Below are 17,475 nucleotides of genomic sequence, written 5' to 3' on the forward strand. Positions count from 1 at the left end.
GTATTTGTTTTAAGAAAATATGTTGCTTTGACCTCTTAAAGGGCCAGGGATGGTGAGCAGGGCTACGCTTGCTTTCCTCTCTCTACACCTAAAGAACAGCTACAACGCCTGTGTGCACAGTGTTCTGTGTAGATTTTGAGAAATACTAGCAATATAAAGGACCTAAATACTGAGCACAAATGTGAAGCTTATGCAAACTAAGATGTTTCCAAAGCGAATTATAAGCGGGCTTTGTGTTTGAGGTATGAGGTTATGAGACGTTTTAAGCTGAATTGCTTCGCTGTGCAATATGTAATTCCCAGGATTTGTGGAATGCAGTCGCCTCGGAAATATGGCAGGCATTTCCAACAGCTTGCTTTTACAAGTTAGCGTTTAGGCAATGTCGGGCGGACAGAGGGCGCTGTTGGTTCCTTTTTAATGCCACACCAGCGTATGACAAGGCACAGGGTAAAATAAGTTTATAAATGTGAAAGCTGTGAAATGGCATTATTTTCTCGTTATTAGTTGTAAGGGTTTAACAGTGGTCGTGTGAATGAAGCTTAGAAATTTTGCTTTTTTGAAGGGAGGTTTAATTAGGAACGTGTGTTTACATTTTTACAGTCGTGTCTTTTGGGATTTTATACCTGTGTTCAGTTCATATATATATATATATATATATATATATATATATATAAACTGAACACAGGCCTTATATATATATATATATATTTTTTTTTTTTTTTCAGACTTTATATTACATTGCCCATATTTAATATCGCCATCTCTCTGAAAGAATTCACCAGCTGCGTCTATTTCTGGCTCGCCTAGTGTTTTTTTCCCGCCGGGCTGACGTCAGCAGAAAGTTATTTTCATGAATGGAGGGGGCGGTCACGAGGAGCCGGTGACGTGCGTGCTTGCGGAAGCGGAGAGTGGAATGTTGGTACACTGTTGTTGTTTTTGTAGTTTAATGTAGTTGGCGGTTCTGTTTCAGCTCGGCTGCGGGACTCTCAGACCCCACAAACCTGCGAAGGAGCCCCGGCAAAACAGTCCGCGCTGAAGGATAAACACCCTTTCAAGGGTGCGCGCGCCTGTCGAGAGAATCCGCGCTCACGAGGTAAGCTGGTGAACGAGCCGTTTTTTTCAGTTTTGGGATGTTTTGAAATTCCTGTCGAAATCGCTGATGTTCTCATCCTGATGACGGATCTCAGTCCGACGCGAGTCCGATAAACAGCTTTTATTTTTAAAAGCACTTTTCTCCCAGCGCGCTGTCGTTCTTCAGCAGACTGCTTTAAGTGTTCAAAGTTTTTAAAATGTGTGGTAGTAGAGATTAAGAGTTTAAAGCGAAGACACGTGTGAAAGCTGACAAACAGCGATGCACTGCGCTTTGCCTTTATTTCACACGAGAATAACTTTCTTCCATGAAAAGTAGTTTGGATAGTATTTTCGCAATAAAGAGTAAAATGTGTCTGCGCTGTTCGCTCTTATCACATGGAGGGGCGCGAGATGAAATGGTTGTTTGTTTGTTTTTGGCAAAAAATAACTTTTATTCACCCAGTTATATAGGGTTATGAATACAAACATTTTGAATTAATAAACTTAATAATACATGTATAAAACTAGGCTTAATGTAAAAATAAGAATAACATTTTTGTGTCTGACTCTCCGTACATTTCTCCACGAATACTTAATGTTACGCCATCAGGAAATAACACGTGGTGTGTTGTGCCCTGTAGGATTTCTGGGACAAAGGGCACTATAGGCAGCTCGGGCCGTGTTAGCGGTCCGCTGTGACACGCTGAAGCCTATCGTTTGAACCTGACTAATGACAAACGGGTGAACGTTAGTGTCCAGTGTCCGCGCGGCGGGCGCAGTTCACCATGACGTCATTGTGTCAGAGGGAGTTCAGTCAGCCGCGGCGCTCTCCGAGGCGCGCGGCGTGTTGCTCGCTCTCTTTCGCGCCTTTACCGTGTCTTCACAGTACGGTTCTTCACGTAACCAGTCTTGTCTCTTATACCGTGAACTATTAATAGGTCACTTCCATAAGTGGACATAGAAACGCTTTTACAGTGTCTGAGGCAGCAGGGTTGAGCAACATGAGGTTCCCATGACATCATTTTGATACATTTCATCATTCATATATATAAGCTAAGCCACAGTGCTCTGACATGGGCCTTTAAAGTTTTATTGACACCTGCCGTAAACCTATGGTACATTTCTACATTTAGCCCAAAGCCTCTGTTTTAATGGCACTTTCTAGAAGGAGACAGTCTAAAACAACCTATTTGAAAATAAACCTTTAAAAATGTTCTGTACATTTATGTCATGAAAGGCATAGGTTTAACACAGCATTATGAACTATTCTTTTGAGCCATCCATGTAGCTAGCAGGCTAAACTTGTTTATTTAAACCCTGATTGAATACTCCACAGTTTGTGCAACAAATCTGCAGACTGTTCACATTCAGGAACATTGGACAATAGTCCATTTTGTGGCGTGGCTAGTACTACAGCTACGCCCTCATAGGAAAATGACTCATAACTGGATAATGTGATTCATTTCCACATGCGATAAAAGAGTTGTCATTAGTACCTACATAGTGACAAAACAGGGTGTTTTAAATTTAAGCAATGCAGATTATTTCTAAAGCTCTCCCTCAGAACCAGACTCTGTGTATGTTATGTCTGAAACATGTCCATTTAAGGAGAATTTAAAAGGGCCACCATCCATTTACTTGTGAAGGACTGCTCTCCCTCACTTTCTTAGTGGTGAGGCTGGCCTTTAGTTTTATTGTAATACCTTGTCTTTTGCGATAAACAATCCTGCTTGAGCCCTCTGCTTACACTCTTGCTTTTATAAAATATGGGCTCTACCTTCTATCAGACAATGATGTAATTCTGTCTGCTGGGCTGGCTATGATTACAATGAGCAACAGCTGTCGTGATTTCATCTTTAAATCTGCTCTCTGACAAAATCAGTTGCTGTGCTGAGACAAATGAAAGTTTCAGAAAGTATGTGCTATCAGCGTGTATGCAAAGTGACTTCCGTTCTTGCTGCCAAGTGTGCATCTCATGGTGGGAAGAGTTTTTGTTCATCAGTGACCTTTGCCCTCATGATTAGTGTGGAAATTCTTGGAGGTGGTTCACCCCATTGCTCCTCTTTATGTCATACTGTACGCAGGCAGCGTGACCTCGTCTGAAGGTTTGTCTGACTCAGTGGCTAAAGTGTCTGTGGCGCTGACCTCCCACACCTATTGCGTCGTCTGCCTGCCTTTTTTAGTAGCCAAGAAGAAGTGCATGCTTTCTCCATCATAAGATGCACACGTGGGCTGGTCACCAGCAAAGCCCACGCAGGCCTCCGCACATAGTTAGCAATGGCCTGTACTCACGCTGCTTTGATCACCAGACGTTTGTCACATGTCTAGCAGGAGGTCAGGGAGACTCAAAGACGTGATATTTGTCAACAGCATATTAAGTGTCAACAGAAGACATACTGATAGATGCTTAAAGAAGTTGTGGTAAGAACCACACATCTGGGTTAATGGGACCGGATGCTTACAGTACGCTGTGGTTTTGCCGAGCAGGTTTAGAAAGTGAATGAAACTGGTGGTTGTTGAATTAATCATTCAGAATGAAACTAAGGGGAACTCCAAAGTCTGAAACTTTCTATTTAAGCAATGTGTCTTGACAGAGGCAGCAATATTAACCTTAGTCATCATGAGACAAAGTTTAGCTATTCTGACTAAATTCATTGCAATAGTGTCAGGGGACACATTTCTTGTTGCAGCTTCCTAGCAGCTAGTGATGAGCAATATAAGAGCTGATGGCTGGCCAATATTTGACCATTTCATCAGCAAGAGAACAGACAGTTCGTAATCATGAATTATTAGCAGGTTGATGTGTCTTGAGTTAGGGTGTGTAGAGGGTACATTAGCTCTTTCTGGGTCCCAGTGAGAGCTCTGTGGGGGTGTCGGAGCCACGACGTGCCAAGTGCTCCCTGCCCTTTTCCTGTTGCTCTCACCAATTCCTGGATCTGAGAGGAGTGACTATGCCACACTGTGGTTTTGGGCTGGGGATGTGCCGTCTGGAGCAAGGAACCCATTTGGGTGATTTGATGTTTATGGTTTTAAGAAACGGTGATGTGATGGATAATTTAAGCATAACATGGGGATTGTTCAGTTGGAATTACCTCCACCTCTCTTCCTATTGGACTTGATTGTTGTCTTATCTTTTCTGAATAACTCATGTTCTGAGAAATTGAACAAGTATAACTTTACTGCACTGATAGATTTTATTGCTAATCCTGAAATGACAGAGCAGTTCATACTAACGGACACAGAGATTGCACACTAAAGGCTGAGGTTATGTGTCTAACACCTGTATGATTTGCTGGGTTTGCATGGCAGCTGAAAATATCTGAGCTATGCATGTTCTTCCTTAGGGAATTTGTCCGCAGCTTTTTACTCGTTACCCACAGTGTAATAGCTTCCCCTTGTACATACTGGACGGGCTTGCCTTTGTTTTGTGGATGCTTTACATTCCTCTGAATCCCTGCGTCCCAAGTTGGAAAAAAGTAGCTCTGCTCAAAATTCTACCTCTCCTCCCTATCCGCAGAAAGTTCCGGCGATCACGCCAGCCCTGTTCCCCGTACTTTTCCTTCCGCCCTGCGAAACAACGGGATTTTCCAGGAAACGTCAGTTTGGGAGGGTGTGATTCCCTGCCGCTCGTCCTCGTTCTTACCAGTAAACAGCATGACTCACCTCTCAGCTATGCTCTCCGTTTCCTTTACATAATATCCCACCGAATCCGCCGCTGCAGCGCTGTGGAGCACAGTGGGCAGGGTCCAGAAGAGACGGGCCTCTTCACCTCCCTGTGAAAAACACAGACGGGGCTCCAGAGCAGGGAGGAGTCAGCTCTTTCCATCTGGCCTCGCCGCAAAGCAAGTCTACTCAGTGCTGAGCCTGCACACTTAACTAGAGGGTAGAGAGATAGCAAAACAAACAGCTAGGACAAAGCAGCATGCTATTTATCATGCCAGCGTAAGCACAGGTGCCTTTGAAGTACTGTTTGACATCGCCTGAGGTCTAGTCTCATACGTTACCTTTCACTCAACTCAGGATTAGGCATTGAACATGAACAAAGTCCTCTTTGCCAAAATATGACAGGTTTGTACTGCACAAAAACACTAGTTACATGTCAGATTCCATAGAGTGTTTAGGACAATATGAGACACATCTATAGATTTCTAGATGAATGTTCAGTGTGAACTGTAAAGCTGTTGGCCCAAATTTTACTCATAAAGGATTCTGCTGCTTTGTTTTATCGGGGTCGAACGAAATCAAGCTAAAGTTAAAACACGTTTTAACAATAATATTATTGACTGTAGTCACCTCATGACCTTGGATACAGTGACTAACATCCTCATGATACCACCTTCATATTTAAACACAGGGTGATGACCATCTTTCCCTTGTGATGCTTTAAAACTTTCAGTTCTGTTTTGTCTGCTCATTTTCTTATGCTTCTTCATTAATGACTTAACCAACCTATGCTAGTGAGGATGCTTGTCTGTTTAAAACGGTGAGGGTCGGTTTGTTGAGTTTTCTTACGGTTACATTGAGACTCTGAGTAAAATCTTATACTGATCCAATACGGTTTACTTTTAAAAGCTGTGTATGAAATGGAGCTATTTGTAATTGGCGCTCTTAATAGGAACAAGTAAACTTTCTAACTTTCCATACACAGGCAGAACTAACAACATGCCATCACTCAGAGTGAATGTGCTACCTCAGACCAGACTTAATACAGGACTCAATCAGATTCATTGTTTTGTTCTATCTCCAATATCTGATTCAGCAGTTTCTGCTTGCTATGGCCCAGTACTCATACACATACCAACGAGTGCCAACAGTCCATTTCGGTTTTTACTCTTTATTTAGCAGTATCCCAGTGTGACCATGAAGATCAACTACTAAGTAAGAGTTCCTTGACATTGAGTGGAATCACTGGTTTTTGCAAGAACATTTCATACTTTAAATAATACAATTTGTGATATTATTGTTGTTGATATTAGTGTTGTCATGATAAACAAATGACAAGGCTTATTTCTCTAGCTGGTGGTGCAATAGTTGTTTTCTCAGGAGTAGAAATTTTTATTTACGGTATGATGTATGATTCCTACAAAATGATAAACAATTCGTTTGGAAGTGGAGTATGAGATGAGATCAGTTTTAATGTTTCCAGGCAAAGACATTCAAGATCTGATATTCCCTATATGAATCATGATGGTGATAAAAATATGGTCACACTGAACCAATTAATGAATGAAACGATTACACACGAGTTGCTGTTACCATAGTAACAACTCACTCACTGACTCAACTTTGTCATGATATAAGATTGCAGCAGAATTCTTGGAGACTTACACATGTCTGAATGAAATTTTCCTGGCATATAAATTAGTAAAACTACACTGCTTGAGGCACTAATCACTAAAGGGCCGTATTGGAGTGAATGTGAAAGTAGTTTACAGATAAAAGGGAAATGTACTGTCTTGCTCAGTGTTTAAAATCCCAATGTCTTTAGAAAACATCAGCATTTGAGCTCATACTTTATAAATTTAGGAGTTTTAAATATATATATTTGAAAAGTAATCGGAAACTCTCATTGTGTCCTCATGGCTCTTGTTAGTTTTGTTGTTGTAGAAATTGGTAAATGCCAACATTGAGGGGCCTTTAATAGTCCAAGTGGCCAAAAGGTTACTTCATTCATTCATTCATTCATTCATTCATTGTCTGAACCTGCCTGTCCAGTTCAGGGTCACTGTGAGCCTACCCGGAATCACAGGGCGCAAGACTGGAACACACCCTAGAGGGGGCGCCAGTCCTACGAAGGGTGACACACATTCACACCTATGGGCACTTTTGAGTCACCAGTCCACCTAATAACGTGTGTTTTTGGACCGTGGGAGGAAACCGGAGCACCCGGAGGAAACCCACGTGGACACAGGGAGAACACACCAAACTCCTCACACACAGTCACCCAGAGCAGGATTCTAACCCACAACCTCCAGGTCCCTGGGTCACCACCGTGCTGCCCAAAAGGTTACTTAGCACTGGAATGTTGTCAGCATAAATTACCTGGAAGGATAGGTTTTCAGTGTAGATTTAATATCATTAGTGCACATATGTAAAAACACATTCACAGGTACATTTTTTTTCCCCAGAAACACTTTCAGTGTAGTACATTTTTACATATTGCTCTCTTTCATAAACTAGCACCTTACGCTGCTGCAGTTTTCCTACTCTTGTGTAGGAAGACTTTGAATATCATTTTGTGTCAAGACTTGTAAACTGGAGTTTGGTTAAAATTAAGAACAGTATGTAAGGGAACTTATTTGTTTTATTTTGAATTGTAAACACAGCCCAGACATTTTAGCAAATGTTTGAACATTAGTGTTAGCATATACAGCTCAGCCACAAGATTAATCAGCACTATCCAACACACTGACAGGGGTGGAGTATGGTACACAGAAAGCAAACTGTGCTTCTTCAGTTCTCTAAGTTTTATTGGAAGCATGAAAAATGGGCTTGTGTAAGGATCTGAGTGATGGTCAGAGGGTTTGGTCAGAGAATCTGGTATTGCTGTTTACAGTGGTTAGTACCTACCAAACAGTGTTCCAAAGAAGGCAGAATGAGAGGAGCATGAGTGTTCAACGCTGACTGACACAAGAGGGGAGTGAAAGCAAAGCCCATCTGCACTGATCTCACAGATGAGCTAATATAGCACAAACTGATGAAAAGGTTATTAATGATAAGTTGTTAGAACACACAGTGGATTGCAGCTTACTGTATATGCGTCTGCATAGCTGCCTTCATGGATCAGAGCTGTTTTAGTAGCACAAGGGGGACCAATCAGGGTTGAAGTAACTGTCTGCCTTATGGATGGTATTAGCATATTTATACTTGCCTGTTAACTACTGCACTGCAGTGTTGTCTATGCTTCAATAAGTTTCAAATATCATTTTATGCCAAGTATTTCATAAACATGATTTTAGGAAAAAAAAATAATAGCAAATACATTTCTTAAGGGTTTAAATGAAATTAGCTAGCGTAGTAAAATTGGAAATTGAACTTGACCAGCTTTTTACGCTGTTCTGAAAGAAAGTTATGCAGGAAAGACATTAAGTATGCAGCTTTTCTAAATGGAAAGTGGGGGCCCCTTAAACCATGCCCAGTGTATGTGTGTGTGTGTTGTAAGGAATGTGGCTCTGTTATCCCCACTTGGTGCACTCTCCATGGCTTCTCTCCCAAGGCCCTTTCCCTGTGACATGTTTTTCTGTTTTTGTAGCTTGGCTCTTGATAGCTAGAATAAGAGCCCCAGTGTTTCTGCAGCCCGTTGAACGTGCGTCGCCAAAGGCATTGCTGAACCGGGTGGGGTGATGGGGGGTGAAAATGCACCCGTTGTTCTGCAGTTCAGATGATGAAAACGCGGCCTTGGGATGCTAGGGCTTTTCCTCTTTAGTAAGATTGAGCAGGAAAAGGGGGGCCCCGCTCTGGTCGGGTCACCTCACTTCCCACTGCAAATGGAAAGGCAGGGGGGCGACCACACGCCGTTGGAATTTGAAGGAACTTCACAGTGTATGTTTGTGAGAGAGTGAGCTGAAAGGCTGGAGGCCTCACATATTGAGAGAGAGTGAGGGGGTCTTCTTTTCCACTCACTTCGATGGTCTTCCCTGGAAAGAAAAGCAGGGGCTCCCCCCTTGACGCAGCCCTTTTAAAAACAGTCACTGCAAGCCAACTTGCTGTCTAGGAATGCTCTTCTCACTGCTGCTGGCCTTGCGTCATTTGTCACATACTTTTTGTTTTTGACATTAACCCTTGGGGACTGTGCAGTTTTCCATGCTCCGAAAAAGACGAGTGGGAAAAGCAAAAGGGACGGCATCATCTCCTTAATGCATACCGTTGCTAACGTTCAAAATCTTGCTATATAAGGTTTTGGCAACTGTCTTTTTACTGAGGTTTTCCGTGCACACTAAAATTAGTTTTGTACTCTTCTATTTCAATCTGAATAAAACGTGTGGCCTGGCCCATATGGGACCTTACAAGGAAGGCCAGATGGTATGAATCAAGACTTGCGCATACTTTTCATGTGGTGTTAAGTTTCAACCGTGTGGTTCATTATCTATGCTGAACCTGATCGACGATCCCAAAACTACAGTCTTTGATCCCGTCATGGCTAAACCATTTGGACCACTGGTTAATGCATGGCAGGTGGGCCTTACTGAAACCGACCACAAGAGTGACTAAGAGCTAACTATCATGGCTCAAACCTGCACATTTGTGTACTACTCAACATAGCAGATTGCTTGTCAAAATAAAACCACCATGCTATTGTGAACGGTTTTGACAGAAACTACATTTTCTTATAGTTGTATAATAGAAAGTGTTTTGTATAGGTAACAATAAGGCCCGACAATGGTAAACCTCAAAGTATCTTTCCCTCCGAAGTTACTATTTTGGAAACAGGAGTGTTTGTCCTAACAGCAACAGTTTTATTTTGGTCGATAGAAATGCATCCCGTATAACATGGCCTTTTGAAAGGGTTTAGGAAGATATGAATAAGGGCTGAGGAATGCAGTGACACCAGCAGAATCACAGATAACACACATTACTAGGAAGAGATATGAGACCGCCTGTGAACTGATATTTTCCCCCTGAATGAAGAATTAACGTCCGAGGGGAATAATCCCTCTTCCTTTGGTGAGAGAATTGCTACTGTTGTTCCAGACATGGAGAGTCTTTTCCCTCTTAATGAGGTATCACTTATCACATTTCTACTTAAACTGCATTGTTGGCAGAATTTTATGGTCAGCACACTGAGCTAAATATAACCGGGTGAGTTAAATAAGGGCATGAAGCAAGCCAGGAAAGCCCTGTGTAACAGAATCCAGTCTGTCAGCCGCACTTCTAAAGCTGATAAAGTACATTGTCTTAAAACAAAAATATAACAGTGACTGTAAGGGAAACTATTTGTGGATGACAGTGCCTTCAGGAATGTTCAAGCATATCTCCTGCAGAAAAATACAGTATGGTCCCAGCTTAGCAAAAACATATCCCAACATGTTCCAAAGAAGGTGCATGACCAGCGTCTTCTGCCACGCTTTGTTCTCCCTTTTTAGGGCGAGATTGTGTTTGTTCATTTGAAGAAAAGATGTCATCAGTGGCTTAAAAGTGTAATGGGAATTTGGTGTACACAGAAGACAAGCGGATTTCACACAGGCCTAAATATATAACATGCACAACACCCTGGAAACAAGCTGGGGTTTCTGCCCAACAGCCTTGTGTAAATACTAGGCTTTCATAAGTGTCCCTATCAGTATTTCCTCTCTTTGAGAGCTGTAAGCTGTATACTGGGCTTATTGAGAAGGTCGCCCACCTTGTTTGGGGACGTTATGAATGAACCTTGTTTACCATTGGGCTGCTCATGTGACCAGCACTCCCACACCCATTAGCAGGGCGTCTCCATGACAGCGCACTCTCAGTTCACAGTGCATTCTGGACGCTGGATCAGAGGTTCCTGAAATGGAGACTGCTGCTGAAAGTGCATTTCCAAGTCTTCTTTACACTGGTCACATTTCTTCTATACTTCGGCTGTGACACCCTCTCAACACCACAGGCTCCTCTGTACAGAAGAGCCTTTTTAAAGCTCGCTCGAGCAAAAAATAACCTGGCGCAGAGAGCTGAGCAAAGAGATCAGACAAAGCCCCATGTTGAGGGCTGACCTGCTTCTATTATTGTCCTCGCAATGGTCTAGTGAACTACATTGTGAGAACGCACCCTCAGCAAGTAAACAGGGTTGCCCATGTCTGGAGCTCAGTTTGTGGAGCGGTGCTGACCTCTGGTGGCCAGCATGCAGAATTTTAGGTGATTTAATTTTACTGAAGACCGGTGGTTCTCTATTTGTCTTCATGTTCAGCATTTTAATACCCCTCCCGTGCTACTCTATTCAGATTATCGGGTTATTTTTGAAAACCCTTTCAGGGGTATTACTGAAGCTTTGCTCAGGGCTACGGAAATTATCCATAATGTCAACTTTGGGTCTTATACAGATATTAAAAGTAGGATTTTGCAAACAAACAATACACATATTTAAGATTTGCTCAATAATTTCTGCTTTAACGCGACGTTTTCCCCTTTAAACACTTTAATGTTCTCTACACTAAATTTGTGATCCTGTGGGGGCGGGGCCACAGGAGGGAGGCGTGCCCCGAGAAGGTGTGTTGTGTACATTTCACGTCATCAACGGCTCGCCTCAAATGTATTATATGGCCCTGTAGTTTGTGGACTATCTGTTTCTGAGTTTGAGTATTAATTTTTAACATTGCATTTCTCACATTCCTTGAGTAAAGACAAGAATGTCACACCAACAGCGTCTAGACAATTGTTCTTTACATTAGTGAATTTCACTAAAAAAATTGATATATTTTTCAACATTTTAAAATTCGGAATAACAGGTACGTTCTAAATTTCCAACTATTTAGACCAATATTCTACATACAAATGTTAACACTTTTTTTTTTTTAGATTCAGTTGTGCTGTAAAACCCGGGGTTATTTTTAGAGCCGCACTAACAGTTCCGCAAACAAGCTTCCATAATAAAAGACGTAGAAAGGCACAGCAGGATAAACTAGCGCTTTGTCAGCAAACTACACATGCGCCTTCTTTGCAGGGCATGCCTCACTCCCACTGCCCCGCATCAAAACAGGGTCAAAAACGAAGCACAAATTACAATGAAGGTTACAGAGGAACATGAGCATATAGAGTGGAAAAGGAGGGAAATGCAGAAAACATATTACTTTTACAAACCTTAAATGCCTTATTTTGACTCCAGAATTACTCATTGACTTTATCAAGCATTTGGTATATGATAGTGATACTGCTAGGACTAGATTGGAGATTCCCATCAGTCTGTTCATAATCATGAAATAAATCACAACAGAGGCAGGAGTAAGAGGTTCACCAACTTGCTTCTTTGCTTCCATTCACTGGACCACGTTACACAGCCTAGAAGGGGGGTGCAAATATTGTAAGGAAATAAATATATTACAAATACACAGCACAATCCAACTGTGTACTTGCCTTTTGTTCGTATTGCACTAATTAGCCTCCTCTATTCTCTTCACAGGCATTTCTTAGAGCTTCTGACCAGCTGCTTGCATGCAGGGTATGACGACTCATTTTAAACCAAGCAAAGCTTTAAAGGTAAGCTTTGTTCTCAAGGTTCATTTAGTGTTATGGGACTTTTTTTTTCCCAGGCCCAGATTAAGCCTAAGCATAAAAAAAAGGATTTTCATTAAAACAAGAAATGCACATATGCTCTTTTAAAGCGAGGGCTCTGCAATTTATTCTAAGGCTCTGCTTATGCTGGGCCTGAGATCCTGTTTTGTACACGTCGTCTGTATAATAAACTGTGTTTACCACCATGGTGCAATATGAACATATCTTATTGTTATCATGATAAATGGTCTCTGTGTGCTTTTGTGAGCCCTTGGAAAACAGATGTATTGCAAATAGAGAGAAATGCTAGGGTTAGTCATTGTAACTGTAGTCTGTTTTTGAACAATGTACACTTTATTTTTCTTTTGTTCCTATTTCACACATTAGAAAACATTTATATATTTTGATGCCAGTCACGTGTTAAAAAATGATTAAAGTACTGCAGAGTATGACCAGATTCCCCCATTTTCCCCCTGCTGCCTGTTGCAGGTAAAGAAGGAGGTGGGCGAGAATGCACCGGCACTCAGCGATGATGAGCTGGTGGCTATGTCTGTGCGGGAGCTGAACCAACACCTGCGCGGCCTCACAAAAGAGGACGTGGTCCGGCTGAAGCAGCGGCGGCGCACGCTCAAGAACCGTGGCTACGCCGCAAGCTGTCGCATCAAGCGTGTCACGCAGAAGGAGGAGCTGGAGAGGCAGAAGACTGAGCTGCAGCAGGAGGTGGACAAGCTGGCTCGCGAGAACGCCAGCATGCGCCTGGAGCTGGACGCACTGCGGGCCAAGTATGAGGCTCTGCAGTGCTTCGCTCGGACTGTGGCCCGTGGCCCACTCTCGCCGGGAAAGGTGGCAGCCACCACCAGCGTCATCACCATCGTCAAGTCCAACAACCACAGCCCCAGCTCCACGCCATTCTCCGCACCATCATAGAGGAGCAGGAGGGAATCTGCTGGTCTGATCCAGTTTTCCGAACCCACCGACCTGCAGCTGAGAAAGACGCTCAGTGATCAGACTTGAATGGGTGGGGTGGGGGAAGGGAGACTGACTGCGTGACCGTAGACTGCGTTGATTTCTTTCTCTTTGTTTTTCTCTCTGTCATCACACACATACAAATACACAAACAGCATCCAGAAACTTCTGCTACTGTTCTTTTCCTATCTCTTTCTTCCAAATGCTCCTGTCCTACCTCATAGTTTTGTTGGTGAGCCGTCGATAGGAAAGGAGCAGGAGGAACAGAAAGCTGAGGGAGAGATGATTTGCTTCATCGACCCATCTGCTCCATCCCCATCAGTATTCTCTTCAATACAAACACTGATCCTCCTTCAATTAGTCGCAGTTCCTACACAGTACAGGACAAGACTAAAATTTGGCCCAGTTATCCATTTTATTTCAAACATATACACAACACTGAAATTGTGTAAATATGAACAAACCCAGTATGAAAGGTATATCTGGGTTCCTATTGGGTATCTATTGTCCATCCTTCCAATTCAGCTCTCATCTCCCCCAGTATTGGTACAGCAAGCAAGATCAAAGCTGTTTCCAGGTCATGAAGGCGTGAAGGAGGATTGGTAGGAACAAAGCAGTAACTTTTCTGGATGCACTAAAAATCTCTCACACAAACTTTTCTACGTTGTCTGTGCACTGTGCTCTAAAACCTCCAGCACCGGCAGGGCACACTGGCCTCTTCCCCTCTCTCCGCCCAGACTGAGACTTAGCAGAGATGAGACTTGGCTGAAAGTGGGACTAAGTACTTGATTTACCTGCCATGGCAGTCTGTGATAGCTCTGATGCCTGTGGTATCTTACGTTTTACATCAGAGTAAACGTATATTAGCATTATACAACTGACTATATTCTATTCTTGTTAATATTTTGCTTATTTTGTTTCTAAATAGTTTACACTATGACAAAAAGGTTTTATTGCAACGATTTGAAAAAGCACAGACTCTATCCGCTTTTCATTTTAACTTTTACATTGCCAGCCATATGTGAAGGCAGAGTAGATTTTCAGCACTGAAATACGGACCCATAATCTGCTTCATAATTACGATGTCAACTGGTAAAGAGGAGAATCCAGAGCAGGGACGTTTTAGCATCCTAAGGACTTGTGATAAGATGTATTTTTATTATTATTATTTTTATTATATATAAAGTACAAGTCCATTACCTGGTTCAATATGGTAACATTAGTGAATCCAATGGAGTGAACTGTTGAACCATTTCAATGACATATTAGAAGAGCACTTATTTTTCTAATAATTACAGTTTAATACAAGAGCACTTACAAACAAGCGTTACATGTAGACTATCTAGAGCAAAGAAATCAGACACTTCACAAAAACACAGGCTACTTTTGACAGTTAATCATAAGCCTACCCCCTTCACTGTGTTATCCATTGATAACATCAGCTAAAGAGTTTAAGTTTTCAGTTATCTTGAGAAAAGATATGCACTCACCTTCCCAATTTTCTTCCTCACTAGCACCATAATGAATGGTAGGTAATCCATATTGGATATAGAGATTATGGGAGCTGCCTTGGTAAAGTAATGCAAGTCCATTATTACCTGTATATTACAGAACTTAAGCTACGGCCTCATGAATAATATCATGAATAATATCATCCACCTCCAATTTCACACAAAGAATTCCGTCCGTATAGAAAGCATTCCTACTGCTAGGTCACGAGAGGTGGCACTGCCGGTGTTGGTAACCCCTGAATAAACATTTATAAATTGCAAATACTTTGAAATTTCGACACAGACTCTTGGGTAAAGACAATCCTGACATTTTAACTTGACTTGAATTGAGGTTCTCTATTAATTGTTCAAGAGCAATTGTTCTGACTCCCAGTGTCTTAGTGAAATGACTTGCTGCAAGTGAGATAGCTAGTTGTAGTCAGGATTGTCTCTTTATCCAAGTGGCTATGACTGTTCCTTCTCTTCCAGTTCCCTGTAGTGGAGAGCCCTGGGGGAAGACTGTGCTGCTGTGTAGTCTGCTGCTAGCCTCAGCTCAGCGGTCTACTGCTGTGCTTTTAGCATACATATGTTTTTTGTATTTCCTTTGACATTTTTTATGTTCTTTTTATGTCCAAAAGCTTGTTTTTTTGTTTGTTGTTTTCTATTGTTTCTGTGTGATTTTTATCTCTGTATTTTACATGGTTTAGGGCATGATTGGCATATCTTGGGAGTAGTGTGACCTTGTCTGTTTAATTTCAGTTTTACTCAATTCATTTTTTTTCCAGTTGTATAATCAACTTTGAGATTTTGGACACCATTTCCATTCTGCTTTTAAAAACCCTGCTTGCAAATGAGCACATGTCTAAATAGTCAGTCAGTCAGCTCCTCAAACGTGCAGTGTTCTTGGTGATCCAGTACTTTTGGCTCACACGGATTCTTTTGCTACTTTTGTCAAATATGTGTTGTGAAAGAAAACACATGCTTTCAGTATTCACAGGGTTGAAAGTCATTGTTGTGGTTGGTTATTAACTGACAGACGGCATTTCAAAGTATGTTTTTAAGAATGTTCGGCCGCATTGGCTAACAATGTGCAGTTTTAAAAAATGTTGAGGCCACGGTTGTTCTTTGGCTTATTTTCTAACCTCAGACGTGTTTTTCCCTCCAGTTTTACTCTACTCATAGACCACAAAGACATTCTGAAAAGGCCCAGAAATTCCCAGCATCATGCCCACTTTTTTTCAGTTCCTGTTATGTGGAAATCATTTACCATTTCCCTACAAACCCTTACTCACAATTCCTCATGAGCAAGTTCTGTTTAATTTGATCATATACTTTCAATTGGGACTTTTTAAGAAAACTGACTAAACATCTCCTTTGTGCTTTTTACTGACATCTGGTGGTAACCTTTCAAAAATGCTGTGAACAAATGCTGGCGATTCCAAGACACTGCCTCTCTTTCCTAAACAAACGAGACAGTGCATTTTATGGTATGGATCTCAGCTACCACCAGAAGTGAAGTTTTTATTATTATTTTTTTCCCTCAATTTCAGTATATTTATTGGCCCAATTTGTTTCAACTGGGCCATGTCAGCCTTAAATCAGGGGATGTGCAGTTCCAAAATGGTGCCAGTGTTTTGTTAGCCAGCTTTGGGACCCTGCTTCTTGCTGCACACAGTCAAATCTCTGAGAGTGTAATACGATGCTAAAGAAATGACATTAGCCACTTGTGAACTCTGACGTTTCTGCACAAAAAAGCGGCCATGTTGTCTGCTGGATAAAAGGTGTACTCTTCTGTAACAGATTCTCTCTATAGATCCTTCTCATTCCTCTCCTAACACAGTCCATGGCGAGCATAGCATCTCGACTAAGTGGGTACTTTTTGGTCGTTATATTCTGTGTATGCTGTATGTGGCCTTTTAGGCTGAACAGGTTAAATTATTCTATATTTTACACAAGACTATATCTATTTTTGAAAGTATATATTATATATGCGCTCAGACAGTCCTTAAAAGCTATTTACCATGAACGCACATAGGAATTTTAACCAATGCTCTTGAACACACTTGCCTATAAACACAGAGGAACTTCTTGATAAGGTATGCTGCTCCAAATTATAACTTCATAACTGTCAAAACTAAGTTTGAATGAACAGGAAATGGAGGAAAAAGTCATATTAAGTGTAGTTTAAAGTAGTGTCTCTATGGAGCTGTAGCTTGGTGTTGTTTATGTACTGTAGAAAAGGCTGAGGTAGTGTTTTGTTTAAATGGCCAACCACAGACAAAAGTTTAGTTCTGGTAAGTTTGAGGCGTAAATCTAAACTGCTCGATATTCAAATAGTGATTGTAAATACAGACAAGAAAGGCAGCAAACCTAGGCTTAGATTAATCATACTATCATAATTTACATCATTAATCTGTTTGTATGTATTACATTTGAACTATGATATTTATTTTTGACTTTTTTTTTTTTTTAAATTTTCAACCTTTAAATTATTTTATTTACTTTTTTTATTTTTTTTTTTTCAATGAACTACCCTCATGTACAAATAAAATGATTCTCTATTTTCCACTCTGGCTGAAAGTACACCGTATGCAGTTTTCATTTTGTACTTTTATATAAAACTTCCCCATTTAAGAAGGCGTCAGTATACATCAGAAGATTACACCACATAAGTGGGTGTTATTATTAATAAACAGAAGAATGAAATAATATTAGAAATATTTTCTATCAATACTTTAATTTTATGAGAGAAGCGTTTATAAACTAA

At 41.3% G+C, this 17,475-nt stretch overlaps 1 protein-coding gene across 1 annotated transcript; it reads left to right on the forward strand.

Moving 5' to 3' along the window:
• Positions 1–940: 940 nt before the first annotated feature.
• On the forward strand, positions 941–17,275 carry mafk (v-maf avian musculoaponeurotic fibrosarcoma oncogene homolog K). The gene is made up of 3 exons (XM_066675921.1): positions 941–1,093; positions 12,161–12,237; positions 12,742–17,275. The coding sequence occupies exons 2-3, from the start codon at positions 12,193–12,195 to the stop codon at positions 13,177–13,179; spliced, it is 483 nt and encodes a 160-aa protein (XP_066532018.1). The 5' UTR covers positions 941–1,093; positions 12,161–12,192; the 3' UTR covers positions 13,180–17,275.
• Positions 17,276–17,475: the final 200 nt, after the last annotated feature.

The sequence above is a fragment of the Hoplias malabaricus genome, chromosome 6 (assembly GCF_029633855.1).
Source record: "Hoplias malabaricus isolate fHopMal1 chromosome 6, fHopMal1.hap1, whole genome shotgun sequence".
Taxonomy (NCBI): Eukaryota; Metazoa; Chordata; class Actinopteri; order Characiformes; family Erythrinidae; genus Hoplias; species Hoplias malabaricus.